Source organism: Solea solea, chromosome 16 (genome assembly GCF_958295425.1).
Source record: "Solea solea chromosome 16, fSolSol10.1, whole genome shotgun sequence".
Classification (NCBI taxonomy): Eukaryota; Metazoa; Chordata; class Actinopteri; order Pleuronectiformes; family Soleidae; genus Solea; species Solea solea.
The window spans coordinates 5,006,054-5,020,270 of record NC_081149.1 but is presented as its reverse complement, the minus strand read 5'-3'; the positions used below and the strand labels follow the sequence as shown (position 1 = coordinate 5,020,270).

Below are 14,217 nucleotides of genomic sequence, written 5' to 3'. Positions count from 1 at the left end.
AACATTGTGTGTGAATGCATTTGACAGAAATGTATATAAAGGTTACGTATTACAGCATTAAGCGTAAACAGAGTCTCACACACTGATCTTTGGGATCTAGCTTTAGGAAACATTAGGTCAAACGTGTGTAATATCGTAGATTAATCTCGATTAACCAGCTCAACTAACAACCATGAGGAGCTGCAGAGGGTCTGGACCAGGTCAGAGATGGATCAGGGCTGCGTCAGGACAGGATCCGGACCAGGTCAGGACAGAATCTGAGTCTTGATGCCGTAGTTGAGCTCAGCTCCTCCGGTGAAGAGCAGGTCAATCCCAGTGCAGAAAGTAGCGTCGGCAGCGAGAAACAGGACGGCCAGTCCACACTCTTCCTCTGTCCCCATTCGACCCATCAGCTGTTTGAGAAGAAAAACAAAACTATTTATTATTATTGTGTCTAAAGCTAAAATCACTGCTTTTCTCTATGGACTTTGGTGTGAAAGAGTGAGCACAAAGTGACTTCCCGGGTCGTGCCAATCTCAGCTGACATAGGGCGATAGGTGGGTCACACCCTGGACACCAGTCCATCAGAGGGACAAACAATCAGTCCAATTTACCTAATCCCCAAATCTGCATGTGTTTGGACTGTGGGTGGAAACTGAACTGAAATACCACTGAACATGGTCGTGATCGCTGGCTTTCAGCAGTGCTGTCTCAGAATACACCAGACTCTCTGTTAAATGTTGACATTTTAGACATTTCCTTTGCTAAATGTTGGAGATTGACGCATGTTTTCAGGATTTTCAAGTCTTTTTAACCGATCTACAGTTGGACATTGTTGGCTTTGATTCTTGTGTCGGACATCGTGCTCATGACTCTTCAGTGATGACACAGTGCAGTATATATCTGTATGCACATCAGGTATACTATCTGATATATAGACATATAGACATATAGATATATATGTCTATATATCAGATAGTATATACCTGATGTGCAGTATTTAGTATCGGCTCAGCTGGATTGGAAGGTTTTTAGTTTGTCAGTTAAAACATGGATAAATATAAAGGTTCATTCTGTAACAACGATGAACAAAAATCCATACATTAAGATGGTTGTAGTGACCTACAGTCAATCTCACACACTGGAGCTTTAACACTGTCCCGGTCGTCCGAATCCATGAATAGTGAAAGTGAGACGTAAACAAAAGTCTTCACTGCAGGACGTTGTTGTGTTAATGTCTCTGAGCTGCGGGAGCTGTGAGCTCTCTGCCCCGCCCTGAACCAACGACACTGAACCAACGACACTGAACCAACGACACTGAACCAACGACACCGAACCAACGACACTGAAACACGGGTGGGAATCAGGTTTTTTTGGAAACACAGCATACAGAACAGATAAATTATTGCTTGATCTCTGTGGATTTAAAGTTCACAGTGAACTCTGAATGCTGGTCCTGATCCTTGTGGCAGAGGATTTTCCTGCCAACATGACAGAGTAAACAAACTTCAATGTGAACCAAGTCTGAACAGAACCAATGAAAACTCACCTGACACTTTTCACCCATGTCAATGGCGGCGGCGGCGTCTGGCGTCTGTCCCGCTAGCTCCTCCCACAGTGGCGTCATCACGTTACCTGGAGAGAAGCTGCGACACAAAGAGTGACGTCACCTCCGAGTTTCACCGCGACAGACGCTATCCCGGGGGCGGGGTTAGCCTTTGTTAGCAAAACCAGGCGATAACAACACTCGACATGGAATTTTACGTTACTATGGTTACGAGTGATTTACTGAGGAACAAACATGACAAACATAGAAGAATTTAACGGTAAAAGTTAAATTACATTAAAGTAAATTTTTTACAAAGATTTTCTTAAAACAACTTTTACTTTATTATGTTTTAAATAATGACATAATAATATATAAATTTATTTTCCTGTGAAAAGGAAACAGTTTCTCACCAGTTCACTCTGACATTGTAGCGACTCTCGTCCACAGCCATGGCCTTTGTCATGGAGATGATCGCCCCCTTGTGGAGAAAACATCACATGACATCAGCAGCAGCAGCAGCAGCAGCAGCAGTTACTGTTGTTGTCGTCGTCGTTGCCCCGGGTGATGAACTCACCTTGGTGGCAACGTACGGCACCGCGTCCTTCTGCCCGATGGTCGCGACCAGACTGGACACGTTTATGATGTTTCCACGACGCTGACGCAAATACGGCAACGCGTACTGTGGAGAGAGAGAGAGAGAGAGAGAGAGAGAGAGAGGGATGGAGGGAGAGAGGGATGGAGGGAGAGAGACCTCCTGTGAAATCAAAGATCCTACACAGAGACTCCTAACACTATCATTGTGATATTTTATTTCTTTATATTCATATATTTTATACATGTTTTGTTATTTTTAACGACACTTACTCATCCACTCCCATCTTTAGACACATCCCGTTCATTTATTAATTATCACATTGATAATTCCTGTCCTGTACACATTGTATATTTTCCCCATTCTTGTTTTAAACACGTTTTTTGTGATATTTAAATTAAATTAAAAAATGTGTGCTTTTTGGTGCTCTTAATTACATTTTTTTTTTTTTACTTTTGTGCTCTATTTAGAAGACATGGAGCAACTGTAACTAAACTATTTCCTCCTTGATAATAAAAGTATTCTGATTCTGATTCCCAGGTGTGTTCCAGGTATCACACACATTAAATATTAAAACAAAAACATTTTACAATAAAATGTTCTTTTCTTTTGATTCTAATTAACATGGGATTTTACCAATTTAACTTTTTTTTTTTTGTTTGTTTTTTTAGTGTTTTAATTTAAACCAAACTTTAAACAATTAAAACAACATTTAAACCCTAAAAACAAGTCTCAACCTTAAAAAGGAACAGACTTAACCTGGGGCCTGTTGAACGAAACTAGGATAAGAGATTAAGCCAGGCTATGTTGCTTATCCTGGCTAAACTTAGCCTCAAATCAGTTGCATGAGTTACCATGGCGATTTATTCTTTGAGGTTAGCCTGGTCCCGACCAGGTTTATTTTAAATTAAACTGTGAGGTGAGGAAACGTTTTGAATGGCAAATATGATGACGTCAGTACAGCAGTGGTGAGCGAGGAGCTTATTTTTTTCCTTTTTTTAAGTCTTATTTGTTGGATACTTCTGCTTTTTGACATGAAATCCTGATGTATCCAACCTCAGTTTACAGTACAAAAGAGCATAAAACCGTTATTTTGTTAAAATAAGCTCTCTAAGTATGTATTTTTTCCACAGTTCAGTGTTCAAGGGTTTCATCTCTTCAGAAGTTTCCATCATAAGCCGTTTTTCACTTGGTGACAAACGTCTTGTCCATTTGTGCGTCAGTAAATCTGTGATCGACCTCAGGGTCTACTTCAAAGAGACGTGAACGCACACTTTTACCAGGACAAGTCACACCTGGTTTCACTAAGCCCCGCCTCCTCATCCTGGTTTGACGTTTGTGCAGCAGACTAAGCCTGGACTCGCTTTCTTAGATATCCTGGATATCTTAATTCTACTTTCATGACAAACGCTAACGTTAACCTAACAATTCAAACTTCACCAGTTCCTCAGCAAATGAGGTTCTGCCTCATTAGGACCAGGTTTTTAGTCTCCATGAAGACTACAAGGTCAGGGTTTATGACAGAAAAACAAAGTCCTAAAGAGGCAACAAATACAAGAAAACACACACAAAGGATTTGTAAACATTACTTTAGAAGCCAAGAAGTAGCTGATGAGGTTCAGATTGAGCAGGTCTCTGAACTCGTCTGCTGTCGTGTCATCGGTGGCTTTATGAGGTGGATCTGAAGGAAAAAACAGATTCAAACACAAGCAGAATTCAGAAATGATGCAACACCAACACCTCGTGTCCTACTCTGTGGTTTTGCTGAGAAAAAGTGCTGAACTAGATAATTGTGTTACTTTGTAAACAGCTCAATCCAATCCCACACCAAAGTCCATGCAGAAAATCAACAATTTGACATCACGGGGACATCATGGGGACATCACGGGGACACAGGAGTTGTTGATCCACTGCTGCCTCCATCAGTCAGTTCACATGTGTTTGAAATCCTTAGTTCAGATTGACCTCAGTGACACAAAGTGACCACACGAGGCAGCAGTAGACCAGCAGCTCCTGTGTCCCCGCGAGCTTAAATCACTGATTTTCTCTGTGGACTTTGGTGTGGGAGAGTGAGCGGTTTACAAACTTGTGTCCTTGGTGGCAGCCATGTTTTCTATACCTCATAATGACCCCCCAAAAACTACAAATATTACTTTAAATGTTTTTCACTGAGAGCAGTTTTAAGAGACAATAACGTGAGTGAGACTCACGCCAGCCTGCGTTGTTGACGAGACAGTCGATGTGTCCGTACTGGTCCACAGTGAAGTCAATCAGTCTCTGCAGAGAGAAAACACACAAAAGACAAACGTCACCAAAACACACAGAGAGACCTGAAAAACCTGAAACTAATCCAGTCTAAACAAACACAGACCAAACCAAGGTTAAAGGTGACGCTATCGCAGTCGTTCTTTTTAAATTTGAGCTGAATTTACTGTTAAATAAAAGTAAATGTCAAGTTATGACGGTTATTATTTAATCTGATAAACAAGATCTGATCATAGAGTGAAAAAAAATTCAATTAAAAAGCTTCAACTATGAATCAATAACATATGAACAGAACATGTACTTTCTAATATTTGCTTGTTTTATTTAAAAATTGCACGTTTGTTTTATGTTAATGATGTGAAGAAATTCACATTTATTCTCCTTTCAGACACAAAACATTAACGGTTTTACTTTAGTTTAGATTTAATATTTTTGAATTTAAATTTCAAGCAGCAAAACTGTGTTTTTTTGTTGTGGTGAAATCTTTTTTTTTGGCTCAAAGAAGAAATTTAGAAGGAGTATTAGGGCCACATTGAGTCGTAAATTTACAACTTTATTCTCGAAGTCTGTAAAAAAATTTTTTTCTCAATATGGCCCGAATACTCTGTCGTAAAGTTTTTAAAATAAAAGATAGGGGAATTTATTGGCACTGTGGAGGTTTGTGTCGCCCCCTAGTGGGCCATAATGGCATTGCAAGTAGGCCTCACATTAAACTATAAAAAAAAAACTAAGATAAAAGATAATAAAACACAGTGTATCACAGTATGAGTCACAGGTCATGTGAACAGGCGTCTGTTGCTTGTTCGTCACGGAAGTTTTCACGGTTTTCACGGATTATACCTTGATGTCGTCCTGTTTGGAAATGTCACATGATATGAATTTGCACGACCCCGGTCCTGCTTTGTTTAGCTCCGCCTCCAGAGCCTCACCTGCTGCACCTACAACCAATCAATCAACAACAAAGCACTCTATCAGTCCATGAATCTTTATAACTTTATAACTTGTACATTAACTTTGTAACAAACGTCACAAACGAAGGAGTGCTGATAAAAATCCAGATTAAAATAAATACATAAGAAAATAAAAAGGAAAAAAACAGCAGATAAAGGATTAAATTAATTATACATTCATAATTGTGTCAAAGATTTACTTCTATTCATATTCATTCATCAATACACTTGAGATTAGACTAGGTTATGTTAGATTAGATTAGACTCGACTACATTAGAAAGGACGTTATTACATTAGACTAGATTAGATTTCATAAAACTAAATTATATTTCACTAAAATAAATAATTGAAATTACACTGAACTAGATTCAATTAGATTGGATTAAACTAGAATAGATTATATTACACTTAACTAAAATAGGTTGGACTAGACTAGATTATTTTAGACCACTGATACAATCCTAATAATAATAATAATAATAGTCAGAATTTAAGTTTAAAACTAATTAATTAATCATAAACCTTTGTTTTTAAATACTTTGTGTACATTTTCAATAACAATGGATTTATTTATCCATCTATTTATTGACACATTTTAACAAAAACATGAATATAATCATAATCACTCACTTCCTCTGGCACAAAACACCACTTTAGCGCCGTTTTTGACTGAAAACACAGGGAATAGTTGTGGATTAAAGTGAGCAGATGAAACGCACACACACAAACGGATGAGATTCATGTTAAAAGTGTCGTTTCTCACCAAACACTGAGACGATTCCTCGGCCCACGCCTTTAGATCCTCCGCTCACTATCGCGACTTTGTTTTCGAACCTCAACGACATTTTTACTGCGTCAGAAAAAAGGTTTAATGTCGAGATTAACGCGGAAAAAAACACAGGCTGCAGCAGAAAGTCAAGCTTCAGTCATGAGTTCATTTCACTCACTTCTTCTTCCGTCTGTCACTGTTTAACACGTTCATGTCGCCACCTGGTGTCCGAGATTGTGAAGTGACGGGACATGAACTCACCTGTGAACACCTGTAGATTACCGTCACCAGATTATTGACCAATGGAGCAGCGACACTGAAAGCCCTGTTGTGCCTGCAGGTGCGGGGAGCGGAGAGCAGACCGAGGGTCAGCAGCCCGCAGGTTCCGGGTTTACGGTGCACATAGCAGCAGAGTTCTGGACGTGTTGGATCTTATCCCGGGTTTTACTGGGGACCCCAAACAGGACGGCATGGCACTAGTCCAGGCGTGATGTGAGGAAGGATGAGGGTCTCAGCGACGGAATCAGGGAGCGACGGCCGGAGCTGGGAGTTGATGTGTGTGTGTGTGTGTGTCAAAGGATAGAGATGAGTCCAAACCTCCGTGTACAGTGAAGTGGTGATGTCATCGACAGAGAGGATTAAGATCAACAACACATGTTTATGTCCGATTATTTCAATACAACGCAACATTATTTTGAATATGACTGTTTACATTAGACTAGACTGAGATTAGATTACAACACTGTAACATTAGATTAGACTACATGATATTAGATTATTCAATTAGATAAGACTGCTCTAGATAAAATTAGATGCAATGTAAATTACATGCAATTAATGAAATTAATTTTAATTACATTAAATTGCACCAAATTAGATTAGACTTGACCAGATTAGATTTCAATAGATTATATTAGACTAGACAAAAATAGATTGGATTAAACTAGATTCAGACTAGATCGGATTAGATTATATTAGATTTTATTAGACCAGATTAAATAGTTTAACACTAGATTAGATATTATGAGTGACAGAAACATAATATTAAGAGAATAAATTAGATTTGTTCTAGAGTTTGTTTTTTTAAACAAACATTCATCAAACATAAATGTCAACATTTTAATTATTTAATTCGTTAATCTTTATTTTTTGTAAACAGAATCTCATCACATTAATTGAATTTGTAATTCCTTTATTTATTTTACTGAGAAGATTAACTGTTACATTTTTAATCCTATAAAGTTATGAGAAAATATTTGTTGAAATAGAGAGAGAGAAAATGTGCACGATAACTGTAACGGCAAAGTAAAGTAAATCTGTTATCACCACTGATTTGAACAGGAAACACAAGAAACGCCCTCTTCACCAGATGATTTCATGATAAATCATCATGAAATCATGAGCAGCAGAGGAAAAGACCTTATTTTTGAACGTAGAAAAAAAACTCAGCGCCCGACTTCCTGTTTTTCACTTTTGTGCGATGTTTGTTTCCTTCACAAATCTTTTTATGATTTTCGCTCAGTGTGGATGACTGAATGAATGAACGAATGAATAAATGAGAGTGGGAAATATTTGTTTTGTATCATTATTGGTCACCATGGGATCAATTCTTGGAAATTTTCTTGGACTTTAGGACAACACAAGTAAACCAGGGGAGACATTTTTTCAAGGACCAATGAGAACCCTGGTAGACATAGGACAGTTGTTGATTTGTGTTGTGTTATTATTGGTGGAACATGGTGACATAAACCAGGACAGACATTTTTCAAGGATTTCAAGGACCTAATGACATTAGAAATTCCACAGTCCATAACCACTGACAGGAAGGATGGCACTTAGGTGAAAAGGCAAGTGTCAACTTTCTTGTCTCGTCTGAAAATAAGGTCTATGATGAACGTGACTTCATTTCAGGAGGAAAAACCAGACGCTCGGATGCTTCCGGTCTGGACGAGCAGCAGCAGCAGCAGCAGCAGCAGCAGCAGCAGCAGGAGTCCGCTCTACTGCTTCTTCTCCACTTTGGACACAACGCTCTCGAACAGCGCCGAGATTTGCTGACCCGTCGGGTTGTAGAGGCAGGCCTCGATCTCTCCTCCGCCGCTCAAGCTCTTCTGGAAGTGGATCTCCAGCAGGTCCTGCAGAGTATCCTGCTCCATGATCGCGGGGATCCCGGTCAGCAGCACTGTACGAGGACACACCTTCATCCTGGTCTGGAACACAAGACAGAGACTTTACGTGACAGAGGAGGAACTTTGATGAAAGTGAGGCTTGTGTGACACTTTAAGTAACTTTAAGTCTTTGTTTACCTCTAACTTTGTAACTGTTCCGTTGAGGAAAGGCGTCACTCTCACTTTGTGCTTCTTCTTCTTCTGCAGCTGCACACTGTGGAACTCGGTGTCGGTCAAACCTTTGGCAACTGACGATTTAAAAAAACATAATTTTAAGTTTTTTATTTAAAACATAAACACATAAATCCGAACTAAAACATTTCACGTAACATTTCTGCAAATTTGCTTGGGGACCCGCAAAAAAATCTCCAGTGACCCATCTGTGGGCCCAGAACCAGTCTTTGGGAATCCACAGCGACACTGTCACATTCCATTTATATTTACGAAGCTAGTTGGAAGTTGGAACTGGGAGTGAAGTCAGCCCCGAAAAAAACACTTATACATGGTTTCTAAGGTCAAATTCAAGCACTTTCAAGGTTGTTTTTTTAATGCTTTTCCAGCACATTTCAGCTGCGGAACATTTATATGAAGATATTCATACGCAGAAACGGTTATTTAATCGTTTCTATCACTTTAAAAATAGATGGAATTTTTCTATAAACAACCAGAATCCTTGTTTTTATAATAGTCCTTGTCCACACACAGAGCGAAGTCCAGGCCCAGGATTTACTTCTGATATTTTCCTAATTTTAATAATTGAATTATTCATCCAATAAACTACTTTCTGAAAGAAATTCAGTCAGTATTCCAGTACTTTTTAAGCCCTTTATCCAAAATTCAAAGCCATTGTGCCGGCCCTCGCAGCTTTATTTTATATACATTTTCACCAGTTCTGATTTTCGTCCGTTTTTCGCCAACGTTTAGTACGTCAAAAATGCGATCCTTTTGGAAGAAAAAAGATAAATTCCAATTATTTGATGCATTCCGAGGATTTCCAAGCATCCGTACGAACCCTGTTAATAGTTATAAATACACATAAACTCATATATTTTCCTAATCTTTAAAAAAATAGCTTGGCTGTCAAAAACATGTCCTTACAAACATCGTCAAAGTCAAAAGTCCACCCACTGTCTTTATCCGTGAATGTGAGGACGACCGTCCCAGAGTCGGCCAGGAACTCACAGGACTCCACCTCCCCGCCGCCGTCTCTACGCCTGTGGAAGTGGATGTTCAGCTTGTCCAGCATTGTCTCCCTGTCCATTTTGGGAAGGTTGGAGATTAAGATGCGTCTGGAACAAACTTCAGACTCGATCTGCAGGACAGACACGGACACGTCAGACTGGGACATTTTTTTTTTTTAAGGTGAAAATGGACAAAGTCTTCAGGTTTGAAAAGTGAAGCCTAGGACATAGGACAGAAGAAGCAGTTGGCCACCAGGGGGCGACTCACTCTGACACAAGACATTTTAAATCTAAATGAGTTTGAGTCCTGGTTCATTGATTTTACCTCCACCAGTTTGGGCAGAATCAGTGTGACGGCCTCGGCCTCCAATGTGATGAAAGTCTCTTCCGTCAGATTCACCTGATGCTGCTTCATGGTCAGGATCTTCTTGGCCACTAATGACAGAAGACACTTAATTTCTCAACAGGGTTCTCATGTGATGTTCCCCAGGGTTGGTTGTACCACCTTTCACAAGTGTCCTATAAAGTACCTTATACTAAATCCTGATTTTTTGAGACCTACGTCAGATTGGTGCGACCCCCACTCTGGACACAAACTCACCGACTTCCTCCTCGAACGTGATCAGCGCCGTCCCCCCGTCCATCGGGTAAACGATACGCGATTTCGTTTCAAACGTCGGTGCGTTGGTCGCACTTGTCGTCTCCCCGGTGAAGGCGACTGTCTTCTCTGGCAGGCTGCTGAACACCTGAAAATCACATCCTTACATTTAACAGATCACGTGACAGGACTGGTGCATGCTGGGAACATTAACATACATCGGCCTGCTCTCTCAGGTGGTGATTTTTGGCCGTCTCCTCCAGCAAGGCCGCTTCCACTCTCTGGATCTCCTCAATGATCTGCTCCTCCTCCTGCTTCAGTGAATTCACCCTCACCTGCAAATAAGGTCGCAAAAATCCAAGAATATTCAAAAAGTGGGGAAACGTTCCATGGGAATTAACTTAAATACAGCTGGTAAATAATATATTGTATCATAATCTTGACTAAACCAATCCTATTTGACACGGCTAAAAAGAAAAGAGTGAATTCTTTGCAGGAATGTTACGATCGTATTTTAATCACGACCACAATTTTGGCTTCTTGTGAATTTGATTCTGCATGTTCAATCACAGCTGCTGCTGTTTCCTCCACCACGCGGCTCTATTTACAGGACCAGCATGTAAGAATGAGTGCCATCTAGTGGTGAGACGGCAGACTGCAACAAACCCCGGAGTCCTCCAGTCTTACCTTGGCCACCTTCGCATACCAGATACGATGTTGCTGTTATTTATTTATGCGGTAAGGTTTCAGGTTTCCAAACATGACAACCACACTCTTGACTGGTTTGTCCATTTGGGTTGCCGTAGCCAAAAGCATGGTTGTGCAAGAAGGCAGCCCCCGAGGTTCCTGAGGTTCTACCGTAATGACAAGTACAGTCTATGGGCGCAAAGCTCTATTTCTCTGCTTTCCGGTATCTATCAATCCATCTTCTACCGCTTTATCCTCCATGTAAGGGTGAAAGGCGGGGTTCACACCCTGGACAGATCGCTAGTCCATAGTTTTTGAATTTTGTAAATATCACAAATGGTCGAGTAGTTACGTTAATGAGAAGCACGCACGCCAAATCCTGTTGGCGATGACGTAAAAATAGGCCAAAAGAGAGATATAAGATACATAACTTAACAAAGAACGGCAGAAACAACATCAGAGGACACCACAGACACTTTTAGAGAATACTCTGAAATCAACAGGGGCCGATAAAGGATTCACACTGGAGCTTTAGATTTAACGAAAGAAGGGGAAAAAAGTACAAACCACTTCCTTGGTGAGCTCGTCCACGTAGAGACGCTGCTCATTCTCCAGAGTCTTGGCCAGTTTGTCGGATCGGTGCTGAAGCTTCTGCGTCATCTCCTGATGATCCTTCCTGAGGTCAGTCAGCTCCTTCTGCTCCTCAATCAGCTGCTTGTACTTCGCCTGACAACACAGAAGACCAGTTCTGTCCGTCAAGACTCCAACAGTTTCATGAATAATTGACGATGTCCTAGTTTTTCTTGATCTTTGGAAGAATAAAAAGTTTCAGGGATGGATTCTACAGCTAACGTCAAACTTCAGGACGACGTCAGCATGGTATTTTAATCACAATCATGATTTTGGCTTCAAACAAACATGATTGGCCATTGTTGAAAACGCATGCTCCATCAATATTAACACAAAACACGTCAAATATCACATCATTAATATGTTATTGCAAAAACATGGTGTAAAATTGTGTGATAACTTTAAGCTCATATTGCACATGTTTTTTCTTGTCTAGACCCGGCCCCTCTTGACCAGACTAGACGCTCATTGGCCCCACAGGTCATTAAGATATTTACTCAGATGTCCATAAGGGGGCGATAGAAGCTCCGCAATAACATTGAAAGATGGGGCAATGATCGGTTTTAGATGTATTTAGATGTGATAGTGGTCTGTGCATTGATGTTTTTATATGTTTAAATAAATAAATAAAAATCTGTCAGCTCAATGTTAAGTCACTGTAGTTTATGTTCTTTGGCAATTAAAAAGAAATAAAACTTTAGTAAAAGAAATTAGGATCTTTCTATTAAATACACCTTTTCTCCATAAATACAAATGTATGGTTGTACTTTTTACACATTTATGCCAAAAAGTGTCTTTTTTTCCATTCTTATCCAGCACAAAGTAAAGATTTGATCCTTGATCACTGTGAGCGTCAGCACCTTGTTGTTGGCGATTAAAGTCTGGATTCCATCTAAAGTCTCTTCACACGACAGAGTTTTCACCTCCGGCAGAGAGAAATCCTGACAACAGCAGCAAAACACACAGGAGAAAATAAAGTGATATTTTAAAACAATCACACACTCACAGAAATACAATTTTCTACCAAGACATAAAAGAAATCAAACTGAAAACATAAAAATAACAACATTATTACATAAGACATAATAGTGTTATTGACAAACTGAAGAGAAAGAAATTCATCTTTTGAAAATAAAGTCATAATTTTATGAGAAAAAAGTCGTAATATTATGAAAGAAAAAAGTCCTAATGTTATGGGAAAAAAATTGTAAGATTATGAGGAAAACAGTTGTAATATTAAGAGAATGAAGTCGTAATCCTACTAGATTATTAGAAAAAAAAAAATCACATCTCACCTCGTCCGACGCCATCGTCAAAATATTATCTGAAATAATTCACAGATTATTCAAGATTTAACGGGCAGTCCGTCATCAGAGATGTACACCTTTTCTATATTTTACAAAAATCACAACTTCCCACAACTCACAGAGTAAGAAAAAAGTAAGAAACATTTGACAAAACAAAAAAGAACAAGGTCAAACAGGATCAACATTTTTTTTTACCCATATTGCAATTTTCAATATTTACGGGAGACCAGGGACAGTTGTAACACTTTTTGCAATTTTCAGCAATACATCAAAAACCATTTACACTGGAATAACCAACTGGAATAAACTTCAATCTGTCAACTGTTGAAATAATGTAGTCATGTGGTTTTAGGAAATATGTACAGGTTGCAAAATTGATTTTAATACAGTCTCTCCACTGTGTATAGGGACGGTTGTAACACATGTCATGGACGGTTGTAACGTGTAAAATATACATAATGAATCAATCAAATAGTCAAAATGTAAAATGTTATTTATCAGTCATGTTATTGTGACTATTCATTTCATGTTTTTAAGTAATGTTTACCTTTTTCTCATATACATGACAAACAAGAAGTGAAGCCGTCAAATTATAATGCAAGAAAATGATTATAATAAATTTTATATGATGGCGTCTTTCATGGCAAGTAAAAAACAATCAATAAACACTAAGCGTTATTATTATTAGTTTTTAAAATATAAATGAAACGTATCACCCAGTATCACCAACCATGTTTTCATCTCATGTGAACAAGCTTGACTGCGACTTTGACACGTGTTAGCCATTTCTATTTTAAGCTTACAAAACAGTGATTCTAATAATACTTGTTTTTTTTTACCTAAAAAACAAGCTTTTGTAGAAAACACCACGAGGAAGTTTCAGTGTGGCTCTATCTTTAGCAGAGCCAGTGGGTGCGCATGCGCACAGTCCCCGTTATAACTGTCCCTGGTCTCCCCCACTGGGAGGAATTTGAAATGAGTCACAAATGAAAACATGAACTAGTCTAGCTTCTAATCTAACACATTAGAACAACCAAAAATGACACAGTTAATGCTGAAATGTATTAGTTGTATCTTTTAATTGTTCAGCCCTAAAACTGAAAGTCAAAATGTCCACATTTACAACTTTAAAGACTTATTGTTAATACTTTTGTTTAAAAACGAAACTAAGAAGTCACATTAAGATTAAAATCTGTTTTAAAAGTGAGACCTCAGGTTCAGTTAGCAAATAAGAGAGTAGACGACAAAGCACAAGAGAGCAATAATTAAACATTAAATTCAATTCAAACAAACAATAATTTAAACGTAATAAGTGATTTAACTACACTAAATACAAGATCTAAGCTAACACGTTCATAAACAGGTGTATAACTAAAAATAAAACTACAGAAACACGTGCGTAAACTTTGACTGAGAAATTAAATATAAGTTTTAGAGTAATTTATCGTTGTCTTTAAGCTCGATGTAAACTCACCCTTGATTTCTGAACTCATTCCTTCTTTCACTTTCTTTTTCCCTGAAAGAAACGCAAACACGTGACCACC

The 14,217-nt window shown here is 38.8% G+C and overlaps 2 protein-coding genes across 3 annotated transcripts; both read right to left on the bottom strand.

Moving 5' to 3' along the window:
* hsd17b14 (hydroxysteroid (17-beta) dehydrogenase 14) lies at positions 1-6,322 on the bottom strand. The gene is made up of 9 exons (XM_058652971.1): positions 6,100-6,322; positions 5,967-6,005; positions 5,226-5,323; positions 4,331-4,397; positions 3,710-3,801; positions 2,103-2,207; positions 1,939-2,006; positions 1,529-1,625; positions 1-392 (listed from the first exon to the last, which is right to left on the bottom strand). The coding sequence occupies exons 1-9, from the start codon at positions 6,179-6,181 to the stop codon at positions 246-248; spliced, it is 795 nt and encodes a 264-aa protein (XP_058508954.1). The 5' UTR covers positions 6,182-6,322; the 3' UTR covers positions 1-245.
* Positions 6,323-7,280: 958 nt separating this feature from the next.
* Positions 7,281-14,217, bottom strand: ifi35 (interferon-induced protein 35). 2 transcript variants are annotated; one of them, XM_058652672.1, is made up of 10 exons: positions 14,148-14,217; positions 12,662-12,690; positions 12,227-12,307; positions 11,304-11,462; positions 10,268-10,384; positions 10,053-10,197; positions 9,777-9,886; positions 9,399-9,582; positions 8,409-8,518; positions 7,281-8,312 (listed from the first exon to the last, which is right to left on the bottom strand). In XM_058652672.1, exons 1-10 carry the CDS (start codon positions 14,164-14,166, stop codon positions 8,103-8,105), a joined length of 1,164 nt encoding a protein of 387 aa, XP_058508655.1. In that variant the 5' UTR covers positions 14,167-14,217; the 3' UTR covers positions 7,281-8,102. The 2 variants fall into 2 exon arrangements, with proteins under 2 accessions (XP_058508655.1, XP_058508656.1); XM_058652673.1 differs by lacking the exon at positions 14,148-14,217 and adding an exon at positions 13,513-14,040.

Coding starts and splice junctions, on each gene's coding strand:
- hsd17b14 (XM_058652971.1), bottom strand. CDS start 6,181: ATGTCGTTGAGGTTCGAAAACAAAGTCGCGATAGTGAGCGGAGGATCT. Junction 4,398..5,225: donor CCAAACAGGACGACATCAAG/GTATAATCCGTG, acceptor TTCTCTCTGCAG/AGACTGATTGACTTCACTGT. Junction 3,802..4,330: donor CGTCAACAACGCAGGCTGGC/GTGAGTCTCACT, acceptor TTTTTCCTTCAG/ATCCACCTCATAAAGCCACC.
- ifi35 (XM_058652672.1), bottom strand. Junction 10,198..10,267: donor ACCTGAGAGAGCAGGCCGAT/GTATGTTAATGT, acceptor TGTGATTTTCAG/GTGTTCAGCAGCCTGCCAGA. Junction 9,887..10,052: donor CACGTTCGAGGAGGAAGTCG/GTGAGTTTGTGT, acceptor TTCTGTCATTAG/TGGCCAAGAAGATCCTGACC.